The 26,171-nt window shown below is 37.1% G+C and overlaps 1 protein-coding gene across 2 annotated transcripts; it reads right to left on the bottom strand.

The window, feature by feature from the left end:
- Positions 1-1,958: 1,958 nt before the first annotated feature.
- Positions 1,959-25,350, bottom strand: tep1 (telomerase-associated protein 1). Of its 2 annotated transcripts, XM_073848948.1 has the most exons (56): positions 25,270-25,350; positions 23,788-24,337; positions 23,245-23,415; positions 22,699-22,848; positions 22,446-22,610; positions 22,139-22,276; positions 21,873-21,944; positions 21,651-21,772; positions 21,405-21,562; positions 21,207-21,316; positions 21,049-21,127; positions 20,731-20,923; positions 20,387-20,606; positions 20,073-20,225; positions 19,635-19,715; positions 19,427-19,548; positions 19,246-19,320; positions 16,982-17,128; positions 16,519-16,810; positions 16,102-16,223; positions 15,807-15,920; positions 15,614-15,731; positions 15,069-15,254; positions 13,971-14,155; positions 13,752-13,893; positions 13,458-13,637; positions 13,275-13,367; positions 13,060-13,192; positions 12,701-12,860; positions 12,477-12,610; positions 12,141-12,229; positions 11,929-12,043; positions 11,780-11,824; positions 11,413-11,620; positions 10,887-11,007; positions 10,666-10,790; positions 10,470-10,569; positions 10,236-10,391; positions 9,940-10,152; positions 9,774-9,830; positions 9,443-9,581; positions 9,134-9,364; positions 7,018-7,175; positions 6,811-6,918; positions 6,616-6,720; positions 6,400-6,529; positions 5,488-5,573; positions 4,651-4,786; positions 4,430-4,560; positions 4,211-4,332; positions 3,796-3,933; positions 3,546-3,645; positions 3,220-3,463; positions 2,611-2,693; positions 2,417-2,521; positions 1,959-2,328 (listed from the first exon to the last, which is right to left on the bottom strand). In XM_073848948.1, the coding sequence occupies exons 2-56, from the start codon at positions 24,325-24,327 to the stop codon at positions 2,209-2,211; spliced, it is 7,920 nt and encodes a 2,639-aa protein (XP_073705049.1). In that variant the 5' UTR covers positions 24,328-24,337; positions 25,270-25,350; the 3' UTR covers positions 1,959-2,208. The 2 variants fall into 2 exon arrangements, with proteins under 2 accessions (XP_073705049.1, XP_073705050.1); XM_073848949.1 differs by lacking the exons at positions 6,616-6,720; positions 6,811-6,918.
- Between the last annotated feature and the right edge of the window lie 821 nt (positions 25,351-26,171).

Genomic DNA, 26,171 nt, shown 5'->3' with positions numbered 1-26,171 from the left:
GTTTTGGGATTTTAGATTTTGATTTGAATATGATTCTCACACAAATTAGACGCTATTAGTAGCTAACATCAAAGCATGTGTGATATGTTAATAATAGGCTAATAATAATTTTATTAACGATCAATAGCATAAACTGTCAATCATGTAAGATTTTATGTCTTAAGGTGATAATTCAGTACAGTACTCTAGAATCACTAGCATTGACAAGCATGGGTGTGTCTCAAGCAAAAAAACAAATGTATTGTAGACACCTGAAAAGCAAACAAGCTACCTCCACTCCTTGACCTTTTCACTGCATTTATTTAATTCCAAATTCTTTACGTACTGGCGTTACTGGTACATTTCCCTTTCCACAGCCTGTGCAGTGATGTGCTTTAATAATCGTTTCTGTACCCTTTGAACTAAACACGTAGACTTCCTTCAGATTGGAGTCTCTGTAGATTTCAAAATAAGATGTAAAGTTCACTTTGCAAGGCACTTAATAGGTTCGACTGTAGTGCAGCTAATGACAATGAGTTTGGGACAAAGTCTATCCTAACTGATAATCACTGAAGAACAATCTGACACACAGGCATATATGTATTATATTTTAGCAAATGTCATGCCACATTCATACCAAATTTTTGGAGGTTTGACCAAAACACTCCCTCCCCTTTAAAATGACTGCTATTGACAGAATTATCAAATTTAGCATTCTTATGGAAATATGATAATATTTTGCAATTATCAATTCAAAAATTCAGTCATTCATTACATGTTGCCTGAAGAACACATTTATATTCAAATAAAATACATAGATACAAAATACAGATACACTGTATAGAATGGGATATACCAATATATGAACTTGTCCTGGTGTGTGCACAAATCAAATGTGCACAAAGACACGTATGTAGACAATCCTGTCTATCTTGACACTGCAGTGATTCCTGACAGGAAAATCTCCGAGCAAAACTTGTTAATAAACGCATGCAGTATATTTGGATTACGTACGGTTCATTCAGTGGTGTAACTAAAAAATAAAGAAAACAACTCGCCCTTAATGCTTTGTAACCAGGTATTAGTGTAAAATAAAGTAAACCAGTGAGCTGCCGACTGTGTAGAATGGATGAAACTTTATAACTTCCTCACCTGTCATGTCATGCGTATGTCACTACCGTAATGAACCAAATAAACCGCATTATAAGGATGGGTAGAAAAAGCGTCTCAGATTTAGAGCAAGAAACGTCTTTCAATTCCCACACAAGTGATTTTGAAGACTATCGACTTTTTAACGGGTCTCTTCTAACTGGTATGCAGTTTAACGTTATTTGGAAATGCATAGATATATACATCATATGAAAGCTCAATAAATAAGCTTTCTATTGATGTATGGTTTGTTAGGATAGGACAATATTTGGCCGAGATACATCTATTTGAAAATCTGGAATCTAAGGGTGCAAAAAATCAAAATACTGAGAAAATCACTTTTAAAGTTGTCCAAATTAAGTTCTTAGCAATGCATATTACTAATCAAAAATTACATTTTGATAGGTTTACAGTAGGAATTTTACAAAAAATCTTCATGGAACGTGATCTTTACTTAATTTCCTAATGATTTTTGACATAAAAGAAAAATCAATAATTTTGACCCATACAATGTATTTTTGGCTATTGCTACAAATATACCCCAGCGACTTAAGACTGGTTTTGTGGTCCAGGGTCACATATAATCTTTAATCTTTTGCTCCTTCAGTTTGCACTGCAACTGCTAGATGGAGCTGAACCTCAGAACCTGAACTCTCCTGTAGGTCAGAGGTGTAAAATAGCCTACTTGAGTAATTTTACTTGATTACTGTGTTTAAGTATTATTTTTAAGGATTTGTACTTCACTTCAAAATAAGTACTTTTACTTTTTAATACCTGAGTGCAATTTAAAGTTGTTTTTGTTTTTGAATAGACAGACAGACAGACAGATAGACAGATCAAAAAATCAATTTATTTAATGCATCTGAATTCAAGTGCCAACTTTATATAATATAATCAACGCAAATATTCTTCATATCGTGGCTTAGTTTAAGGTTTTCATATCATCAGTGCAATATGCTTCATGCATGTAAATTGAAATAAAAATGTGCAGAATGCAACATTACAACTAATGGGAAAAAAGATTAGAGTTTACAAATGTAGGAATAATGAGATATAAACTAGTGACTGATGTTCAGGAAATCAGGCTTTCCAAGACAGGAAGTACAGCTGACCCTGCGTATCACCGCAAACAAATTCCTTGGGGTCACATGGGTTCACCTCCAGCACCTTGACAGGGCCTCCACACACAAACATGCCCACCTGTAAAATATATAAAATGAATGATAAACAGAAAGGCAAGGAAATTAACCCTGGTATAAACAGTGCATAAAAGCAAGAATAAAAATACCTGTTTCTTTGTGCGTCTGTCCCACAGTTTGACGGTTCTGTCATAAGAGGCTGAGATGATGAGGCTCTCTGTAAGCCGCAGTACACTCACTTTGTCTGTGTGTGCCTACAGAACAACCAGACACACAATTCATCAGAAACGCATGATTGACATATATGATTATTATATCTGTGAGAGAATATAAAGATACTTGCCGGTCTTCTTCGAGTCCACGAGGACAGATTAGGAGGCTGGTTGAACCACATGTTCCCTTTACAATCACCACACACAAAAAAATCTGTAGAAAAAAACAGCATGACTTAAAAACAACCAAATTGCAGTATGTATTAGTCATGGACAGTTCACATAGTGACCACAAGAGGTTAATGGATCACTGTTAATTTATTTATTTATTCATTTTTTTGTTAAAGCCACCATGTAATCAAACAGACATTTTCTTTTTATGGAATATTGAAGTGTTTATTATAATAATACCTAATTTGATGATGCTAAGCTCAATATAAAAAAATAAAAACATCCTTCCATCACATACAGATTTTTTTACACAAAATAAGAATTGAGTTTTTTTTCAAATGATATACAGTGTGTATCAACTTTAAGGCACTTAAAATAATAAAAAGAAGTCAAATGTCAAATCTTTTCATGACAGTAGTATTTAAAATGTATCCTTTTATAATCTGGAAAAATATGTATTATATTTGATAAATACATGAGCTTTTTCCCACAAAATCTGTAATTTTTTGTTATTTGTATGTAGTAAAGCACCCACACAAGTCCTAATCAATACATTAAAACAGCTGTACCATTCTGCACTGCTGCAGCTGTGATCCAGGTGCTGATCTGCGCCGCCTTCTGGATTGCAATTCGCCTCTCCCTCCGCTGTTCCTCACTCAGCTTCTTCTTCTGCTCATCCTCCTCCTCCTGCTGCTGCTGCTGCTCCTCCATATTCTCCTGCATTTCCTCATCTGCCTCCAAGTAATCCAGCTTCTTACCAACCACATCTTCACAAAAGTTTATTTGCTGAGAGGTCTTAGGATTCAGGGACAACTGAAAGACAGACCATTTCAGATTAATATAATAACAGTTTTCAATGTCAATATCACATAATAATAACAGATTATAAACTTACAATGAGGCCAATGTAGAGTGAGCCCTTTTTCTGTCCCAGGAGCCAGAAGCTCTTGCTATCATTTGCCATCACGCCGAGAGGACGTACCTCGTATGTCCAGCTACAATGAAACGCACATATGTACAGTTCATTTACTTTTTATTACCCAGTGAATTTACTGTGCACCGTCACATGTGCCACCTTGTATGGAAAAATGCTTAAGAGAGGAGCACAGGACAGCTTTTATCTGCATAAAAAAATTTTTATTTACCTATACGTTTCTTTGATCCAATCTTCAGTAGAGATCATATCAACAACTTTTCCATCCATACATACTCCAAACAGACTGCCACAGTAGTACAAAAAGCTCACAGGAGCCCCCACTTTGTATGAAGACATCTTATCAAGCCTGGAACAAAATAACCAATTATTGGCAGATAATGAAAATCTACACTATTTTGTTTAAATATATTTTAAATACTACAAAAATGTGTATTAAGTGCAATGTAAAGTGAATTTAGAACATTATGACAATGTCATATGTCATAAATAATTCATAAAACTGATGTAATCATAACATAATTGCTGAATTCAAGAGTGCATTTTCAAAGACTGACACAGACATACACAAAACAAGTTGGCAGAACTTAAGTATGAAAGTGAGAAGATTTAAAAGCCAGTTGTACCCCACAATGCACTTCTTGGAGTCCCGCTCCAGCTTCCAGACACACACAGAGCAGTCGCTGCAACCCACCGCCAGCTCATCGTCCGGCATCCCAGTGACTGCACATATGGCATCATCACTGACCTTCAAACAACACACACAGAGCCGTTCACTCAGACTTTTCCAACTGAAAGAGGGTAAAGGGCTATAATAATAATATCAGTTCCCAACCCATGATTACCTTTTTCCAGTAAACCATTGAATTCTGATGCCATATCTCCAATCTACCTGTGTCGTAACCACACACCATGAGTTCACCAGTGCCCAGGAAGCACACAGCTCTTACACTGCCCTTCTGACAGAGAGGAGTTTCTGTGGATAAAAGTGTATTAAAAAAGTTTTATATGTTGCCACCCAATTTGCATCAATTTAGATTCAAATTTTCTGACCATTTTGCCGTACCCATTGCTGTGGTGACACTCCATGACCTGAGGGAACGATCCACTGAGACAGTGAGAAACTCTGGCAGTCCAGCCTCTTTGCACACTAAAGCTTGGATTTCCCCACTGTGACCATGCAGAGTGTTATGATGCTGTACCTATGAAATCACAATTTTTGAAAATAAATTAGGAATGCATTGGTATTAAAAATTTGGCCAATACAGGTGAGAATTGTTATTATTTTAATGGCCTATAACAACAAATGACAGATATTAATATTCTATTCTATACTATCTAAATAATGTTTACATTTTAAACCTTTACATTTTAGAAGTAAATTTAGAATTAAAAATAAAAAATTTGCTAAAGATTACATTTAGCAGTGTTATTAAATAATCCCTTTTTTAAAGATTAACTTTAAGTTAGTGTTTAATGACATCTGGATGTACATAAAAATAGGGGAAATTATTTAAATGATTTAATATTGAATATTTATGCAATCCTTTCTATGGAAGTTCATTGCTTTTTATCTCACAATTTCGTATGTTTTTTTCCAATTTTAAGTAAAAAAAAAGTCAATAATGCATAATATAAGATTAGACTTTTGACTTGCAAGAAAAAAATAAATACAAGAATAAAGTCCGAATTATGAGATAAATAGTCACAATAACCTATTTTTATTTTTTATCCGGTGACTAAACCAAACTTCCATAAATAACAACTGATGACCAGTATGGTATGGATATATTATGCATCCCTAGAATTAATCTTTGGGGATTATTTAAAATATCTGTTTTTTAATAAAATAAAATAAATCAAGTATGTAATTAAACAATAAACTATTAATGCAAAATATTACCTGCAGTGGATGCCAGAGTTTAACAGTTCCATCTTCTGATGCTGATGCTACCAATAAGTCTTCCGGTTTTAAAATCTTTTCCATATCTGGTGTGCAGAATTTCAACATTTTTTGGAAATTTTTGTTGTTGTTGTGTAAACAAGATGCATATCTATAAGTACAGTACTGTGAAAATGTTTTAGGACACTAGTAATTTCAACAACAAAAAAATTATTTTAAGTGGGTTATTTCTATATTTTGCTGTAGTGTTTCAGTAGGAAATATCAGTTTACATTTCCAAACATTCATTTTGCCATAAATTGTAATAATCCAGTGAGATTTTTATTTGCACAAGGAGTCTGACAATAGCCGGTGCTCCACACAGAGACCTAATCTCATCATCATCCAGTCTGTCTGGAATGACATGAAGAAACAGAACAAACTGAGACAGACTAAATCCAGAAAACTGTGGCAACGTCTTCAAGATGCTTCAAGGAACCTACCTGCAAAGCTACCTGAAAAACTATGCTCAAGTGCACCTAAGACAAAAGCTGCTTAAACACAAAACTTTGAACAGTACTGTAGATTTGAAGGTAGGTCTCTTGAAGCATCCTGGAGATGTTAACACAGCTCTTCTGGATTTAGTCTGTCTCAGTTTGTTCTGTGTCTTCATTTCATTCCAGACAGACTGGATGATAATGAGATCAGATCTCTGTGTGGAGCACTGGCTGTTGTCAGACTCCTTGTGCAAACAAAAATACCACTGGATTATTATAATTAATGGCAAAATGAATGTTTGGAAATGTAAACTGATATTTCCTACTGACACACTAGAAATAACTGACTTAAAAACATACTAGTGTCCTAAAATTTTGCACAGTACTGTAGATCAGGCAGCTGTTTGTGTGTACATATGTGTATTAGTCTCTGTACCTGGCTGAGAAACAACAGTGCAATGATTGAGACGTGACTTGTGGGCCTGGATCCTGGTGATTTCTACCCCTGATTCCCACTTCCAAACCATCAGCAGTCCATCTGTGGAGCCTGCCATTACATAATCCTCCTGAAGACATTAAAAAGTACATGAATAAAAACAGGTGCCACATTTTTAATGTTTTTGCTACATGGCGTATCTGGCAAGTGCCTTACCCAACAGCACAGTGTGCTCAAAGATGAACAACAGAGGATCTCTCTCAGCAAACGTCCTGTCTGGATATCCCACATCCGCAGCTTACAGTCACTCGAGCAGCTAAGCTGAGGTGTGAGATATGTTTTGCATTCGGTTACATACAAAAAGTCAGATGTTCACAAAATTAAACAGGACTTTGTAAATGGCTTTCTCACCACAGCAGATGATGTCCAGGCACATCCCGTAATCCAGTCTCCATGGCAATTGGAAATGGATTGTGAAAGAACCGGAGGAGAAGAGTTTACCTTCCATATCATCAAAGCCTATTGAAAGAAATTGTGATCAAATTGAGTGTGACAGAAATTGTGTATTTTCTTCAGTTTGTGTATTTTGTATTTTTCTTCTTCCAGCGGAGCAAGTACCTGATCTTTCCCTCCTGATAGTAACTCTGTCCCATTAGGATTGAAAGCAAGGCATGTGACCCCTCCATTGTGACCTCTCAGTATACACATCACCTTAGGGTCAATCCAGGGCTTACAAGTCAATGTATTCTTCAACCACAGAGCAATAGTGAAGTCATCTAAAACAAAATGACATTTTCAAAAAATGTAATTTAACGCATTTAGCAGATATATTTTTAAATACTTATGCATTTAGCTGATGTAAAAAAAATATATAAAAATGACAGATATATAATACAAATATTAAAATAATATCTTTTAAAAAATATTTAGAATGAACATCTAAAAACTAAAATCCATTGTTAAAAAATTATAATGTACAGTCGTGGCCAAAAGTTTTGAAACTGACACAAATATTAGTTTTCACAAAGTTTGCTGCTAAACTGCTTTTAGATCTTTGTTTCAGTTGTTTCTGTGATGTACTGAAATATAATTACAAGCATTTCATACGTTTCAAAGGCTTTTATCAAAAAATTACATGCATTACATGCATGTATGCAAAGAGTCAGTATTTGCAGTGTTGGCACTTCTTTTTCAGGACCTCTGCAATTTGACTGGGCATGCTTTCAATCAACTTCTGGACCAAATCCTGACTGATAGCAACCCATTCTTTCATAATCACTTCTTGGAGTTTGTCAGAATTAGTGGGTTTTTGTTTGTCCACCCGCCTCTTGAGGATTGACCAGAAGTTCTCAATGGGATTAAGTTCTGGGGAGTTTCCAGGCCATGGACCCAAAATTTCAACGTTTTGGTCCCCGAGCCACTTAGTTATCACTTTTGCCTTATGGCATGGTGCTCCATCGTTCTGGAAAATGCATTGTTCTTCACCAAACTGTCGTTGGATTGTTGGAAGAAGTTGCTGTTGGAGGGTGTTTTGGTACCATTCTTTATTCATGGCTGTGTTTTTGGGCAAAATTGTGAGTGAGCCCACTCCCTTGGATGCGAAGCAACCTCACACATGAATGGTCTCAGGATGCTTTACTGTTGGCATGACACAGGACTGATGGTAGCGCTCACCTTTTCTTCTCCGGACAAGCCTTTTTCCAAATTCCCCAAACAATCGGAAAGAGGCTTCATCGGAGAATATGACTTTGCCCCAGTCCTCAGCAGTCCATTCACCATACTTTTTGTAGAAGATCAATCTGTCCCAGATGTTTTTTTGGAGAGAAGTGGCTTCTTTGCTGCCCTTCTTGACACCAGGCCATCTTCCAAAAGTCTTGGCCTCACTGTGCGTGCAGATGCGCTCACACCTGCCTGCTGCCATTCCTGAGCAAGCTCTGCACTGGTGGCACTCCGATCCCGCAGCTGAATCCTCTTTAGGAGACGATCCTTGCTGGACTTTCTTGGACGCCCTGAAGCCTTCTTAACAAGAATGGAACCTTATTCCTTAAAGTTCTTGATGATCCTATAAATTGTTGATTTAGGTGCAATCTTAGTAGCCACAAGATCCTTGCCTGTGAAGCCATTTTTATGCAACGCAATGATGGCTGCACGTGTTTCTTTGCAGGTCACCATGGTTAACAATGGAAGAACAAGGATTTCAAGCATCACCCTCCTTTTAACATGTCAACTCTGCCATTCTAACCCAATCAGCCTGACATAATGATCTCCAGCCTTGTGCTCATCAACATTCTCACCTGAGTTAACAAGACGATTACTGAAATGATCTCAGCAGGTCCTTTAATGACAGCAATGAAATGCAGTGGAAAGTTTTTTTTCGGGATTAAGTTAATTTTCATGGCAAAGAAGGACTATGCAATTCATCCGATTACTCTTCATGACATTCTGGAGTATATGCAAATTGCTATTATAAAAACTTAAGCAGCAACTTTTCCAATTTCCAATATTTATGTCATTCTCAAAATTTTGGCCACGACTGTACAGTATGAAAAACAGATTTTAACTAAAGACAGCATTTTACAATGTTAAATTATTGTTTTTGAAGTTTAGTCTAAAGTAAGTGTTAGATAATGGAAAAGTTAATTTAAACACTAAAACAGTTTGAAATGAGCATGCAAAAGCTAAATATCCAATATGGTCAAAAAATTAATTGACTAAATATTTTGTGTACACTGACCAGACGCAGAAGCCACGCAGGTGGAGTTTTGAGCCAGGGTGAGAATAGGTCCCTTCTGCACGCCAAAAGATCCTATCGACACAAGGTTTTCTGGATTTTCTCCTTGCCTTTCCCAGACCCTGAGACGGTGGTCCATGCCCCCTGACAGTAGCAGCTCTGCTCCCTTGTCCTCCATCCACATGAGGCAGAGCATAGACACCGGGAGGTCCTCACTGGACCAAACCTTCTCTCCTACAGCACAAAGCATTTTAGGATGAGTTCTGCTCTTGCTTAATTTTTTTTAAATGTTGGATGTAAAGGTATATTTACCTGATTTCAAACTGAACATTTTGACACCATGACCATGGTAGCCCACAGCAGCATATCCACTGGCTACAGCTACACACAGAGCATTAGCTTCATCTTCATTTCCATGTCTAGTGTGCTTTTGCTTTTGCAATGTTGGTATCTGCAAATGATGATTAATTAACATCACCTTACAAAGTCTTCAACTAAATTTACTCATGTACAAGCTTACAAAGACCAACAGAGGCAAATATTATTTTTTAGGCTGGATTCATTACACAATTTAATACTCACAAGTAAATCACAGGGGAAAAATACTAAACGTAGCAATTCTAATTTAAGAACATAAAAGTACCTTTTCTTCTCCTAGTACAGTGACAGTTTGCCCAAGACCACCAGACCATACATGAACCTATATGACAAAAACAACTCAATCAATACTGATCATTCTAGGATGCATGACAGAGTGAATCACTGTAACAAAAACTAATGAATGAAGACTGCCAGATTATGTTCCTCACCACACTGTCATGTCCAGCACTCAGCAAGAGGTTTCCTCCCTGCAGGAAGTTTAGTGACTGTGTGGAGCCACGGTGAGCATGATAACTGCCCACACAAGCACCTGTTGGCACTGACCAGAGCCGAACTTCTCCTGACAGACAGCCTGAGCACAATATGGAGGAGCAGGGAGAGAAAGACAGACTCCGCACTGAACTCTGATGACCTAACAGAGTCTAAACAGGAGAGAGAGTTGGAGGGGAAAGGATAAGTTTAGGAATATAAGCCATTATAACATATCTTTATAGTCATTCCTCACCGAAACGTTTTTCTGTTCAAGCCAGTTCCACAAACGAACAGCTCCATCCCAGCATCCCACTGCCACGAGCTGACCCTCAAGGTCAAAGTTCACACAGTTTAGGGGGGAGGGATTCATGAGAGAGGCCACCTCTGTGCTCTTCTGCGCTGACCACACCTGAGTACAGCCACATGAATGATGAATACTTCAAAACAGCATAGTTTAGAATTAAATTGAGTTTTTTCTTGGTTTTACCTTCAAGTTTAAGTCTAGTGAGGCAGTAGCAAAGAGTTTTTTGTCTGGACTGACATCACATCCTGTGATCTTGTTGGAGTGGGCATTCATGTGGGCAGTTCTTAAAGTGATGGAATATTTTTCACAGGTTATTAATCTTTTATTTTTTATTTTTTTGCTAAGTACATTGTGCACTTGAGTTAGGAAAAAAAATTACCTGCAACCACTCGCAACATCCCACACTTCCACCTTTCCATCAAATGAGGTTGTTGCCAGAAGCTCCTTCCCTAGGAAGATGCAACCGGAGATACCATCACCACTGCTGATCAACGACTTAATTTCCTGTTTACAAAAAATCATGTAAAAAAAAAAAATATTTGTTATGTACATCTTAAAAATGCATGGTAGATTTCCTTTTTTTTTACCATTAGCTGTTACCTGTCCAGTCTCTGTATGCAGGAAGTGAATTGATCCCTCTCCAGTTCCCACTGCTACAAGTTTTCCATCAGGACTGACCTCTACACAACTCGGCTCAGAGTGGAAAGTGGAAACCAGCTCACTGAGCAGAAAAAACAATATTAAAACACACAAAAAAAAAAAATCTAGATCTAGATCCTTTGCACATAGTAGTGTCCAGGCAGTCTGAAACCACAATATTAAAGTAATTCTAACTCAAAACTTTAACTTAAACCTGTAAACAAACTAGATTTTACGATTTTCTTAAGGTTTAAAAAAAAAAAAAAAAGATTACATGAGCAAATCTGTGACACCTACCATGTTAAAATTTAAATAGCGTAAATACCCATTATTACACATGTAAAAAAAAAAGTATATTTATAGATCCGCCCCTAAACCACAAGCTATTAATCAAAAATTATAATTTAAATTATTTTAAAATTAGCTTTATTAATAATAATATAATAACAACTTAAACTTTGAATGTGAGAAAGTCCAATATTAGTACCTGACTTCTTTTTGTGCTGCATCTGTGCAGTTTAGCCATTCTACAGCATGCATTCCTCTATTTCTCGTCATGCTTTCTGCCCACAAATGGGCAGAGCTATCACAAGGTTCATTAAGAGCTGTTTGTACAAAGAGAGCAGGCCACTGGGAGAAGAGAAGGCTGTGGCACTTCAGAAAATTGAGACAGTCTTCAAAATCCTTCATATTGCCTGAAAAACACACATGAATTTAGTTTGTTTACCACAAAAATGGCAATTTGTAATTTCAGTACACATTCTCACTCATTAAGGATACATTATGATCATGAAAAGTTTGTTTTCAAGTCAATAAGAAGAAGAAGAATGTAACAATAATAAAAAGTTGGGCACCTGTAGATCTTTTGGATTTCAGCTGATGGGTCTCATATTTTTGGCCTAAATGGATAAAAGGAAAAGCAATCAATATGACAACTTGTAATCTATGAAGAAAAAGACAAATGTACTACTGTTAAAAATCAGAAGTTTTAGGGCTCTCATACCAAACAAAATGTAGGTCTCCAGAAGTTGGTGAATAAGTCCATGTCTCACATTAGCATAGAGGAAGTAGTAACTGGACAGCAGAAAACACAAAGGCTCCCACTGATTACTGCCCATCTGAGCAAAGAGAGAACAGACATCGCCTATGAATTTTGAAACCTCACATTAGTCACTGAAACTAAAAGATCAAAGGAGAGAGCAGGTGGAAACTGACCAGGTGCGCAGGGAGTCGAGACAGAATATCAGCATCAGAGTGAAGAAATGTGTCCTTCCCCTGAGGATTTGACTTCACCCAAAGGTGAGCTATGGGGGAAAAAGTTGTACAAAAAATAAATTTATAAAATATACATTACCTGTGAAAGTTTGGAGTTGGTAAATTAAAAAAAAAAAAAAAAAAAGAGGCTGCATTTATTTGATCAAAAATACTGTAAAAAATATTGTTAAATATTGTTAAATATTATTAACATTTTAAAATAGTTTTTTTGAAGCAGCCTTTACGTGAGCCATTAAAACATAAAATGCATCATAATTTGCATGTATCTTGTTTTACCTGCAATTATCAGATGACTTCTAGTTCTGCTCTCTTCAGTAGACAGGTACAGATGTTCAAAGGCTGACCTCACCTCTGGATGGGTCAAAATCAGGAGGTCATCTGAGCTCTGACCATGGGACGGTCCAATTAGGCTTCATTAGAAATGTGACCAAACAAGTTATTCCTTAAGAAATAGCAGTTACTTCCTATTTCCATGTGTTTCATCATATTTTGGGCTGTACCTGTGCAAAGTTTGTGCCAGCTGAGAGAATACTGCCATGGGAACACGGCTCTCTGGATGCCTCGCTATATGGAGAATTTCCTGCCATGTGACCAGACCACCTCTGGAGTTTAAATCATTGCACATGTTTAGTATAGTGTAAAGAGAACTCTCCTGCAGTCCTGTGAAAAAAAAAAAAAAAAAACATATTAGTGAAAAACTGAACAATTCATTAAAAAAGCTTTTAAAATAATAAAATATAATAAAAAAAAAAGTTAAATACAATTATTTAAGCTTTTGGATTTCTTGTGCCGATTTCATTATACATCAACATTATACACACAAAAAAAAAAAACTGCTGACAACATTATGATAAAATACCGGTGGAGCTGATGGCAAGAGTAGCTAATGCCCATCCCAGTCCTGCTCTGCAATATTGATTCTGCAGCCTCAGCAGACTGTGCTGAACCAGCTCACCAAGAGACTGAGGAAGAGACTGGAGGCTTTCCTTCATCTAAATGACAAATTCCATCATCAATACTATCTTCAACTTCACATTTCTTTTGCAAAATAACATTATATGGATCATTATTTACCTTCTCAAAGGAGGCATAATTCTTGAGCTCCTCACAGGCCAAATGGAGGTAGAGTGGACTCACAGAGCCTTTCTTCATCAGCAGTGTCTGAAGCTACAGGGGAAACAAAACAATACATTTTCTAGATAAGCAAAAATGATTCATTTTTTATTATATTACTCCAAAAGTAAAAGAAAAGTTCACCTGGTTATTGAAAGCAGAATCGCTCAGTTTCTTTCCAAATTCAACAAGCTGCTTCTGCACAATCTCCTTCTTGTCAGGTAAAGATAACTGCCCCAGTGCAAATGACACAGCACCATTCCTTTTACTAATAGTGTTTTGTAGGGATGATTCTGAAGTAACACTCAGGACCAAACAGACACCCTGAGAAGACAATAAACACAGTGACTGTCTGATAAAAATATTTATTCATTTTAACTCCACTAATTTACAGTAAGTGTGCATGTGTGTTTGTACATGCATGTTCCTTTATTTTACCTTAGGGATGTGCTGTGGGATCCATTCTGACACCCTATGACCTCGACCGTCATGGATACGGTCCGCCCCATCAACTAGCAATGCCAGTGGCTCCTTTTTGTTCAACTCATTCAAGTTCAAGTTGAACTCAGACAACAAATCTCTGTAGTGCAGCAAGGCAATAATTAAAAAGTTTTCTGAAATGACGATGCATGTTACATTAGATCCTTCCTTTCTTACTTATAAGATGTGTTTGGAGGCAGCTTCACATCATCTTTTCTTTTCCTCAGCCATTGAACAAGACAGCGAAGAAGCTGCTCAACACTGCAAGCTGACTGGCTAGCATCTGTGGAGTAGGATATGACATCACAAAGAGGGGCCTTCTTGTTTTTGACAGAGGTTTTGAGTGCCTGGGCCAGGGCAGCCTTAACAAAAGAGAAGACACAGAGATATTCAGATTAACTTCAGTGTTCATAAACACTAATACATGAAGAACAATGGTTATTAATTAGTGGTGAGCTGTTATCGGCGTTAACGTGCTGCGTTAACGTGAGACTCTTATCGGGCGATAAAAAAAATATCGCCGTTAATCTATTCTCAAAGTTGGGTTGGGAGCTGGGTCTAAACTACGCAAGATATGATGACTTTCACCTTGATATTTTAGCGCGGATGACGTATACCTAGTCGAATTGCACTGTAGGGGGCGAGAAAGAGTCTTCAACTTCTGTGAAATTACCACATCAAATGAGACGTGCAATCATGGATGCAGTTATGAAGCCGCTTCAGGGCAGGTGCGTTGCTAGACCCTTTTTACTGGGGCACGTGCCCCAGTGAAAATCTGCTGTGCCCCAGTAAAATCTCAAGTTTGAGTTATAATTTACTTTGATACCTTGATACATTTACCCGAAATAAAGACATTAAACTATATGCAACAACTGAATTGACGCTTCTAAAAGCAACGCAGTTTAATGGAAGACTATGCACGCAGATATCCATGCACGTGCGCGTCAGTGTATTTAACGGCAACGCGCACGTCGTGCAGCATTTTGCGCAGAAGTACATAGTTACACAAGTTTGTATAGGTAATTATGTTGTAAATACAATTGTCAAGCAGTTTGTGATGCATTTTGGAAACAGGAGATGAGCGCCTGGTCTAATGCGCCACCTGGCCCGTTCTGGAAGACTTACTTTTAGTCCTTATTTGGGTAGCACAAATATTCTAAATGCCTTCAGCAGAATTCAAATTAGCCATTTTAATCTAGATTAATTCCAAGATTTAATCTAGATTAAAAAAATTAATCTATGCCCACCCCTATTATTAATACAATGAACAGTTACCATGAACACAGTTTTGCCCTCTCCAGGATTTCCCTCAACCATAAGAATTCCTCCTTTTTGCTGACATTCTTGAACTTTTTCTGCTGCAAAAGAAATAAGCTTTGCCCTGCCATGGAACTGCCGCTGTTGGGCATCCTGATGCACTTCCTGTTCCGTAATCTCTGAGGCCACATCTTCATCGGTCTCCTACAAAACAAGAAAAGGAATTTTGGTGAGGAGGAAACTCCACCAAATAATTATAAAATGTTATAAAATGTTTAAATGTTTAAACATGAGGTTAAATAGATTGATTTGAATAGAGCAAATAATTTTAAATCCAAAAATAATTGAATAAAAACACTGTTTATCAATCAAATTGGAAATAATAATTTAGTATAGAAATAATGATATGTGATTACGAAGTGATTGGTATTTGCATTTTTGCCTTTTTGTATTATCCACTGCCAGAAGGCGGGACCTAATGTGCTACCAGATATTTAGCACACTGACAGACGAATGGCCCCCATAAACATATGATCATAGTATTGATTTTACTGTAGTCTGACCTCCACAAAGAGCTGCTGTATGGCATCCCAGATATCCTCCAGCGCAGCCCTCCCAAAGTCCTCCAGGCCTTTCACATATGGCTTTCCATCCACCACCCCGCCCCATTCAGAGGGATAACTAAGAAAATAAAGCAGTGCAAAAATGAATACATAAATATTCACTGTGCTGACAAAACAAATGCTCTAAACTCACTTTTCTGTCACTTTGAAGTCATTGTTTCGGATCCATGTTTTCAGGCTGTTCATTTTAGCTTCAGCTTCTTTGGATTCTGCCACAAAGTCTGTCCTCCACGCCACTGGCACAGAGCTAAACATACAAACACACGAAACGCAGATCATATGACATACTGTATCTACTGTAAATCACAGAGCCTCAGAAACATCAGCTTGCAGCTGATTTTTTGTTTTTCATTATTAAATTTCTAGGCTGTTGTTTGTCAACTACAAAATGAATCCAATCGGCTGACAATTGATAAATAAATGTATACCTGGTGAGATGAGGTGATCTGAAGTAGAAGAACATGCGGCTCTGGGCAGAGTCTGGAAACTGAGCTTGAAACTGTCGAATCTCCATTTCAGTGATGGATAACCCATCAGGCGCAGAGTTCAGCTGGTACAGTGAAGCATGAAAAAAAAAATCATTAATTGACAGAAAGCCCAAACCAATGATGTTTTATTTTGTTCTGGCTATATTTTTTTAATTTTTCTCAATTTTGATAAATTTAATGCATTATTGTTTAATCAAATTATTAATGCATAGAAAACAGGCCGCAATCTTCTGAATTTTTTACCTTTTAATTTGCTTTACTTATTTAGCTGGTTAACATTAAACTTACTATGGAGCAAGAAAATAACCTGTATCACACTTTTGATATAGCATCTATCAGAGAAATAAATGTCATTACCCAGCTGTATTGAGGAAGTTCAGGTAGGGCGGGACGGGGCGGCACTAGGCCGTATCTCTCCCCCAGAATTCCGAGCAGCAGCTGGCTACGGCAGACCTCCGACAGACAGAGCTCCACGGCACGGTTCGACTCCTCCTCAGTAACTCCCCAGCGCAGCTCCACTTCCTGCAGGTAGAGATAGTGTGGCGCGGCTCGTCTCCTGAGCTCAGGAAACACACTACGCACAAGAACATCCCTCTCTGCATGCATGTCCCTGAACGTAGAAGAGATGAACACTCGCACACCCTTCCATCTGTGAAAAGAAAGAAAAGAGAACTGATAAATGTTTTATTTAGCATTTAATTTTCAATATACTACTGCCTGGTCTCCATTGGAATACATGCTGGACCACAACTACCCAACATAATCTGATTGATAAACATTGTTTAATACAAGTTACATATGGATTATTTTATGGTTATACCTGAACTTTGGTGTCGCCGGCAGTGAGATGAAATCAGCAGCTCTCTCAGGTTCAGTTCTGTGTCCCTGTGGTGGCGGGATGTTATAGACTCTGTCCATGTGCTCCACATGTTGCAGCATCCTCGAGGAGCCTCTCTCTGAGACAAACCTACAAGCACAGAACAAATCTAAATGAACAACTGAAACTTGCAGACATTTTCAGGTTTCTCCAGAAATGTTAGAATGAGTTCAAACCCAGGCTCTGGCTGGGCCACTCAAGGAAATTTACAAAGTTGTCTATAAGCCACTCTTGCTGTGTTTTCATTAAGGCTCTCTCTATATTTCGCTGTATTGAGCTTTGCCATTATGGTGTATGGAGTGTAGATTGATCAAAAAAGTTATTTAAAGCAATTTAACATAAGGCTGCAACATAACAAAATGTGGGGTATGAATACTTTCGCAAGGCACTGTATTTAAGATAATCAAAAGAAATTATTTTAATGTTTTATCAGGCATGTGATTGGCTAAGGACAAAAAAGCAGGAAAATATACTAACACCCATCCCCCCCCCCCCCCCCCGAAAAAAATTAACCGAAATGAGCATCCCTAATAGCTAGCAAATGCGAGTAAGTTAATGTTAATGCAGCTTAAACATCCTGCCATAGTAGAAAATCACTCAAAACCAATCATCTAATCCAGGGGTGACGGGTCTTCAACTAAAACAGCTCAAGGTCCAGTAATGAACCCTACGCACCAGCCGAGGTCCAGACAATTATATATAAAAAACTATTTATGTTTTGTTTTGTTTTTTATCTTAAATTCTACACATTTAAATAATTTTTTAAAGACCTGAACAAAATTTAATAAATAAATAAATTATTAAAATGAGATGCAGATTTCACAAAACAAAAAATCTGCCTTCAAGAGTCAAAAGTATCAATTCTTATATTAATTGAAACAATTATTGTCAATCAAGTATTATATTAATTAACATATATTTTATTGCCTTAATTGTTTAAATTTGTATAACACATGATCTTGTCGATCCATCAGATAACATTTACAACTCTACGTGTTTGGTGCTTAAAACCATGGACTGATTTGTTTACATTGGTCTTTTTGACAACAGTAGACGTTCGAGCTGATTAAAAATGTCAGATCATTCTCTTCCAGCAGGAGGCGCTATCAGAATGATACACAAAGCAGCGCCGCAGCTGACTTTGAAACGCGCAGAGCTCATATTTATTCAATGGATAACCTTATAAAGTTCCATCGCAATTCTTGCCTTTTAGTCCCCACATTTAAGACCACCTGAAATAATTAAGTCTTTCTTAACCCCTAATAACACTACAGTCATCAATAAAAATGAAGAGCTTTATTTCAAGAACCGACTTTCAAAAACCCTTAGCCTACACAAAATACGTTTCTTTTTATTTTGCAGAAGAGAAATATTAGGGAAGTAAATTAATATCAGCATATGAAGTATATTCGTCTATCATTGTCTCTTAGAGAATGTGCACATTAGATGCTGAAAGCGCTGTTTTTACTTTCACTTTAACATATGCAGTTTTCACGTTGCTTGTGTGATTTCCATTGGCTCACCGTCGTGGTTTAAAATATAAATATGTATAAAAATACAGTATAAAAATATATATTTACAATATTTTGCGACGTAACCCCAAAATAATGCATTTTCCATCAACGTTTTTCACTCACTGAAAGCTACATCTGTCTGCCGATCTCTCCTCTCCTCACTGCACGGAAGATCCTAGTGTGCTTGATATAAATGTATTTATTAGAAATAGCGTTTGGCATTTTTTTTAAATTATTATTATGTCAAAAGCTTTCACGGTCCGCATGGACGCATCTTGCGGTCCGGAATCATACTTCGCCCTCAGTCGCAAATACGTGACATAGGTCACATTTTCAGGTCGAAAAATCCGGAATTCCGGATTAATCCGGAAAAATCACATCCCTGTTTTATGTATTTTTAGTTGATGACAACAGAAAACAAAAAATAAATTACATTTTATAAGGTATTTGGATAATATTACTATTTTGACTAATTTGCATTGCATTGTGCATGTGTGCATTGTGTTTCAAAAGCATTTAAAAAATCTCATCAACCCAAACTTTTTGAATGGTAGTGCATATTGTGAATACTTGGTAGATCCTATGCTAGCTCTTACTAACAACTACATGTTTTTTCACAAGAAAAACATTAAAGTATTTCACAAGAAAGAGTGTACAATGAGTAAAACATAAGATTGAGGCTAAAGATCTTACTTCAGGATCTGCTCGCTAAACCCCCAGATCTGTACAGTGTTGGAGTTCAGTTTGTATTTCAAAGTATCTGGAAACCTGTTTTAAACAAACAGTACAAGATTTATTTACAACTACAGCCATTTTTGTCACATAAAATTGCATTTTTGGCAAATGAAGAAACGTGTTTTACACAGAAACATACATTTTTCCGAGCAGCACATCAATCACAACCGCATCACGGTTGGTATCCTGCTGATAGTTATTGATATCCACCATTAAATTCCCGTTGTCGTAGTAACTTTCAAACACAACTATACGATCCAGCTGTGGGGGGAGATGTTTCAAAAGACATGTCAAATGCAAAATAATTTTAACGTATCCTGGGACAACTATATAAAAGGGGCTCACACCTTTGTCTTCTCTTCACTTAGCTTTGCGAAAAATCTAGTGGTAGATATGCATTTAGACTGTACACTGTAGTCATTCAAATCCTAAAAGAAAAAAGGACAGAGGCAAAGAGGACAAAATACAAAAAGGTGTGACACCATAAAAAAAGAAGTCATTATCAAGAACATCAAACTGCTTTATAGTACAACATTGGGGATATAATTTTATGCCTATTTCCACCCTTTTGACATTTAGATTAAAACACTAATAATTTACTAAAATTACTGATTTTATTTCATAGTGTTTATTATACATTTTGTATTGTTTTATTTTATTTGTTATTTTATTGTTTTATTTCTATTCAATGGTTTTATTTTAATATAAAAAAAATTTTAAACAGCAAAAAAAGGGGGGAAAAGGGTATTTGATTTAGAAGACAATAATAAAAGGAAAATGTTTACCTTCGCTTGCTTCATTGCTTGTCTCACATTATCCAAAAGGACGTCAGACTTCATCTTGAACTCCTGGAGGCCTTCATGGCTAAGCAGCATGACTTGGGAACCTTCGCTACAGTAGTTAATCATCATGCATAAAAGCATTGCAGCTTCCTGTACCTGCAGAACATTCACAATATGTTTCATTTATACTAGAAACCTAATTTCATAAAATAAATGTAACAAAATTATAAATCTAGAGTCACTCAAAAAAAAAAAAATGCATAAAAATAAAACTGTACTGTGGTGATAACTGAAACAATAAGATGCACATATCTGACCGACGCTGAGAGTTTATTCTCATCAATGTCTTCAGTGCTTTCAGGGGGCAAGCAGACATCATCAGCACCACTCCAGTCCCGATCCTCTGAAAAATCTACATTACAGATCACAAGAGTGCGTCCAGGGAGAGGCGGGATGTTGTACTTGCAGGAGATCTGCACAGCTTTCTCCAAAGCACAGCAGTACTTGTTCAGAAGCTCCTGAGTGTACAGCCTCTGACTAAAAAACAAAATCACAAAAAACATGTCAATGCAGAAGTAAAATGAACTAAAATTATTTATTATAATAAATATGTAGGTAATGGTTTTCTTTTATATTAAACTAAATATTCAGCAATACACACTTGGCTTTTTTCAGGAGATTGCGTTTGGCATTGAATATGCGGTTGATGAAGGGAACATTCATTGTAATCCTCAGTCTCTTGCGCGCTGTTGTTTCCCAGTTGTATTTTTGGAATCGTTTGCTCTTTGGCAATTTCTTCAGAATCCCTTGCAGGATCTCCCTGGAGCTTGGTACCTTGACCGCAGGCCCACCAGCTGAAAGGGGGAGAACATGTACACAAGAACATATATAGTCGAAACCCTTACTGAACTTTAAAATCAAGGAAAATTATATTGATGAACATGTTGAACCAGGTACATCCTGCAATAAATAAACTTACCGAATTTACTGAGCTCCAAAATGACTTTATAAGCAGACAGGAAGCGGAAAGGAAACTGCCTGCTCTGGATTACAGCATTCTGCAAGATGAAACACAGTAAACCCAAAAATTACTTGATCGTGTCATACAAGTTTCAGTATGCAAGATGAGATGCTCACCTTCGAGGTCAGTCTGTTGAGGATCTTATTATGATGTTTCTCACTGATGCCCACAGAGATCATGTTCCTCAGGTTCCTCAGCATTGCCATAAAAGGAAGAGACCTTCCATCTGCAATCACAAAAACACACTTAAGTATGTGTAGCTGTTTAAGAAATAAAGGCCAATTTTGGACCCAGTGCATGTCCATCATTCACACCAATGAGTTTCTCCCAGGTGGCAGCTTTGTTTCCCTCCTGACTTAGTTTGCATTCCCACGTGTCGGGCTGCTTCAGTTTCATCCGCTTTCCAGCTCTCTCTCTCTCCCAAACCCCACTAAGACCACTGCGAGAGAAGGCCTTCATATCACTCGGGTATCTGCATGTAAAGACAGATAACAAACATACTCATCAGTTAATATAAAACAGATTTGACTAAAATGCATATACCAGTTTGTGGGACTAACTTCTTTCCCAGAATGGCCATGATATATTCTGCAGGTTCTTTGATGTGAAGGCGCTTTATCATCTTCTTGAGGTTGAATTCACTCTGTTTTTTATCCTTCACAGTATGATTCTGCTTCTCCAACTGTATCATAACATGCAGAACTGTATCATAAGATGTTCAGCAGTGACACGACATGCAATAGTAATCACTAACATCAAACAGATCAAATTAAAAAGCTCACATATTTTTTGAGAATGGAGTCCTCGACTCTGACAAGGTCACCCCACTTTTTCCACTGTGCAGCAGACATTTTCTAAAAGAAGAGAGGTGGAAAACAAAAGCAAGAAATATGTTCATTACAGTATGTTAGGATGTGTGCAACACTGAAAATATAGTATTCAAAATGTCTTAAACAGAAATTAAGAATTTTGAAAGTGTATTTAAAATAAAACCAAAAAATTATGTGTATGTATTTGTTTTATGTATTAGGTTTTGATTAAATATTACCTCCCCTTTATTTCGTTTCTTGTTGTGTTTGCAGCGATGCTTCCGTGTATTGTATTTGGCCAGCTGATATTCAGTAAACTGCTTAAATTTATCCGCCAGAGCTTTTTTCAGGCAGGAGGGTAAAGATTTACTAAAACACTGCATAAAAACATTTATAAAGAATGAAAAACAAGAATAATACAGTAGGAGCACAACAAAATTCTTATTTAAACATCTACCATGCTAAAACTATAATATGAATATGTTATAAATAAAAATATGCTGATCATTTGTTAAAGGCAGGAGGATATTCAGTATTAACACTTACCACGCTATAGATTCTTGTCACTTCCAGCCAATCAGATGGCAGCTGTACAGCAGCACAAAAGTATCTTCTCAAGTGTGGCTTAGAACCAGGCAAATGGGCCGCCAGTGCCAGCAGGAAGTTGGCTGTGATACGAATGTTTAGCTCCTGCCTAGTATAGACTGCAACCTAAAAACCAATGCAAAATATGCAAAACCATACACGTTAACACCTGACAAGATAAACCACACATACTCACACATGCAAAATCACCAACCTTGAGAAGAAACTCAGGGTCTTCTGTGGTAATCTCTGTTGCCAGAACCTTAATAATGGCCCACACACTTGTCTTCTTATCCCAGTCCTTTTGGCCCGGGGTACAGCTCTTATTAACCAGGGAGCAGCACACCATATTCAGCAGGTTGTTCTGAAGGGCAAACAAAAGAACTGTCACATAAGACATGTTGACTGATTTCACAATCACTACTCTGTTAATCCATTATCTAGGGTAAGAATTATTCTATATATACACTATATATGACTATATACATATTTTATTCAGCAAGCATGCTTAAAGTCATCTATAGTGGAAGTTAAGACATTCATAATGTTTCCACAAATTTTAAAACAGCACAGCTGTTTTCCCTGATAATAATAAATAATTCATGAGCAACAAATCTGCATATTAAAATTATTTCTTAAAGATCATGTAACGTTAAATACTGGTGTCTGATGTCTTTATGGCTGATAATTTGCCATCACTGAAATAAATTACATTTAAAAATGAACTGTTATTCAGATTCACACAAACCCCAGAACTCACCTTCAGGTCCTTCAATTTCTCAAGATGCTCATCCTCGCTTGCTTCAAGCACCCCAAACTCCTCATAAGGGGCTACAGTCTGCTCCCCATTTCCATCTAAATCCATATCCAAAACAGGCATCTCAGAAGACAGCATCTGGTCATCCTTCTCCAAGCTTTCATGTTTTGCATCCTGTTTAGATGTAGAGACAATATAAATAACTACATTTGCCAAAGAAAATACCAGTTTCTACCAATAAATTATGGACATAAATAAATGCTGTTATAATCAAGTTAATCATAATGTGCTTTCTGTTCTGCATTTGAAGTATAAATGTGGTTATATGTGGTGAAACAGATGTGACCTAAAAATTCATAGTTCAAAGTCATTGATAAAATAAATTCTTTATGTATTACTGGCAAATACTGTTATTTTTAATTAATAAACACTAGGATAATTTTGTGGAGGCAAATAACGGAATTTAATATAAATATATAAATAAATGCATCATTAATACACAAAAAATTTGGCAAAGCAATAGAGGACATCTATATATCTCCATACCTGTCTAGGCTCCTCAGTAGATCCCAGCAGTCCTTCAGGTGAGAAAAATATGTCTTCCACTACTCTCTTTTCATTTGAGCCAGCTTCATTCTCTATTGAAGGTGACAGATATGAGGAGACAGGTGGGATGGCACTGGGAGTTGACATTTTGGAGCAAGAGAGTAAAGGATTATGGGAATAGGAGGACTTTAGGGAGAATGATAGTGGAGGATGAAGTGAAGGCTCCATTAGGAGGGTATTCTTGGTACTTAGCAGAGAGGAGGAAGAGGAGAGTGAGCACATTGTTGTAGATGACAGAAGAGATGAAGTGAGAGATGAGGTAGCCATGGTGGAGGACAGGCTGGTTGGCTGGAGTGCTGGACATGGTGAAGAGGTGGAGGTCTGCTTGGCCCAGGATGGAGATGTGTACTGATGGCAAGACAATGCTGAGGGAGCTTGAGCTAGAAAGCGGTTTTCCAGCCTTGGGCTGCTATAGTTTCGCTGTAGTCTGGCATCTGTATTTGCCTTTAGATCAGTCTGAAGGGGAGCCGGAGTCTTCATGGCTGCCTGGCTGAAGAAAGGAAATAAAACAGAATAGAAATGAGTTTTTGTCTAAAGACATTGCAAATGCCAAAAGCACAGTGCCAAAATGATTCTTGAGACAGGGCACAAAATGTGTCTCTTAATTTTATTGTTATTGTTCCTTAACATAATTGTAAATTTGCTTTTCTCTTTATTTTAGCAAAATTATAACATTATCATCCACTTCCCATGTTTCACTTTTTATGAGTTTTTAACAAGATCGTACAAGCACTGCTGAGTTTCATGTTTCTGTAAGTATATAATCTTAACTGTGCTAGCTGTCACAACTATATGTCAACCCTGGCAAACAAATTGTAAAGAAATTGTTTGGGATTTTGTAGTCAACACTCGAAAACATGTCAATCCTGTGAGATTTTCTGTCTAAAGGTGATGACAATTTAGCACAGTATTCAAAAATCACTAGCATTGACAAGCATGGGTGTGTCTTATGCAAACATACGTATTGTAAAGACAGCTGGAAAATCAAACAAACAGCCTCCACTCCTTTTCTGTAAAGTTCACTTTGCAGAGCCTTACGATTCGAACGCACGTGACAGGGGGCAAAGTTCTCTGTCTAAACTGATAATCAATGAAGAACAATCTTTGTCTTCGCAATGTCTGTTCCATATTGCCACATACATTCATTCAAGACAGATTCATCAGCACTTCCTCATTTCACAAAATAAACTTAATCTCCATTAGAATCACTACTTCTTTATTACGGTATGGTCGTAAATGTGCACAAACAGAAAAGACACATATAGACAATCTTGTCTGTCTGACACTGCAGTGATTATTGACATGAAAGTCGCTAAGCAATACTGTTGTAAACAAACTCATGCACTACCGTATATTTGGATTATTACGTGCAGCACGATTCATTCAGTGGCGTGACTAAACAAAATAAAGAAAATAACTCACCGTTACTACTCTGACCAGGTATTAGTGTGAAACGAAGCAAACCGGTGAGCTGCTGACTGTGTATCACGGGTGAAACTTGATAACTTCCTTACCTGTCATGTCATGCGTGTCACTACCGTAATGTACCGAATATAGACGCATGTAGAAGATAACGATGGGTGGTGAAGGCGTCTCAAATTAAAAGCAAGAACATTCTTTATTCACTTACATGAGCAGTTTTAGTATTGAAGACTATCGACGTTCACCAGGTTTCCTCCATTAAACTGGTTCATCAGTTTAACTGACCCGCTTAAGCCTATATGTTTATGGATAGAGATGTTACAATAGCATGTTTAGCACATGTAGCAACATATGTTTGTTAAAGACATCACTTAATCTGGAAAGCATCTGCTGTGTACGAACATCTGACAACCGTTGGTTTTACATACATTCTAAATCATAAACATCTTAAAGACATCTAATAGCACACGTACATCTCAGAGATGTCTATTGACGTCTGCATTTACATCTGCAAGATGTATTTTTTAGATTGTTTGCTCATCTGCAATACGTCTATACGTTTCCTATCAGATGTTAAATAGACGTCTATTAGATGTCTTTAAGATGTTTGTGATTTAGAATGTATGTAAAACTGACATCTTACAGACGTCTGTCAGATGTTTGTACACTGCAGATACTTTAAAGATCAAGTGATCTTTAACAGACATCTTTACGTATGTGCGCTATCTGGGATGGAAGGCCCAATCTCCCTTGACTTTAATATAATATAATATAATATAATACAATATAGTATAATACAATAATTGTAAACCATTTAATATGTTTCATGAGTAGGGTGGCTCTGAATGAAGGAGGCGTCTTCAGACATGATGCTTTCTGAGCCTGAAAAGCCCACTGCACAT

This window comes from Garra rufa, chromosome 10 (genome assembly GCF_049309525.1).
Source record: "Garra rufa chromosome 10, GarRuf1.0, whole genome shotgun sequence".
NCBI lineage: Eukaryota > Metazoa > Chordata > Actinopteri > Cypriniformes > Cyprinidae > Garra > Garra rufa.
This window is presented reverse-complemented; position numbering and strand designations above follow the sequence as displayed.

Excerpts from the sequence above, each read along its gene's own strand:
- tep1 (XM_073848948.1), bottom strand. The coding sequence starts at position 24,327 with ATGAAGACTCCGGCTCCCCTTCAGACTGATCTAAAGGCAAATACAGAT. Across the intron at positions 21,563-21,650 it reads ATGGCCATTCTGGGAAAGAA|ATACCCGAGTGATATGAAGG; the intron begins GTTAGTCCCACA and ends CTTTACATGCAG. Across the intron at positions 7,176-9,133 it reads CTGCGTGGCTTCTGCGTCTG|ATGACTTCACTATTGCTCTG; the intron begins GTCAGTGTACAC and ends ATTTTGTTTTAG.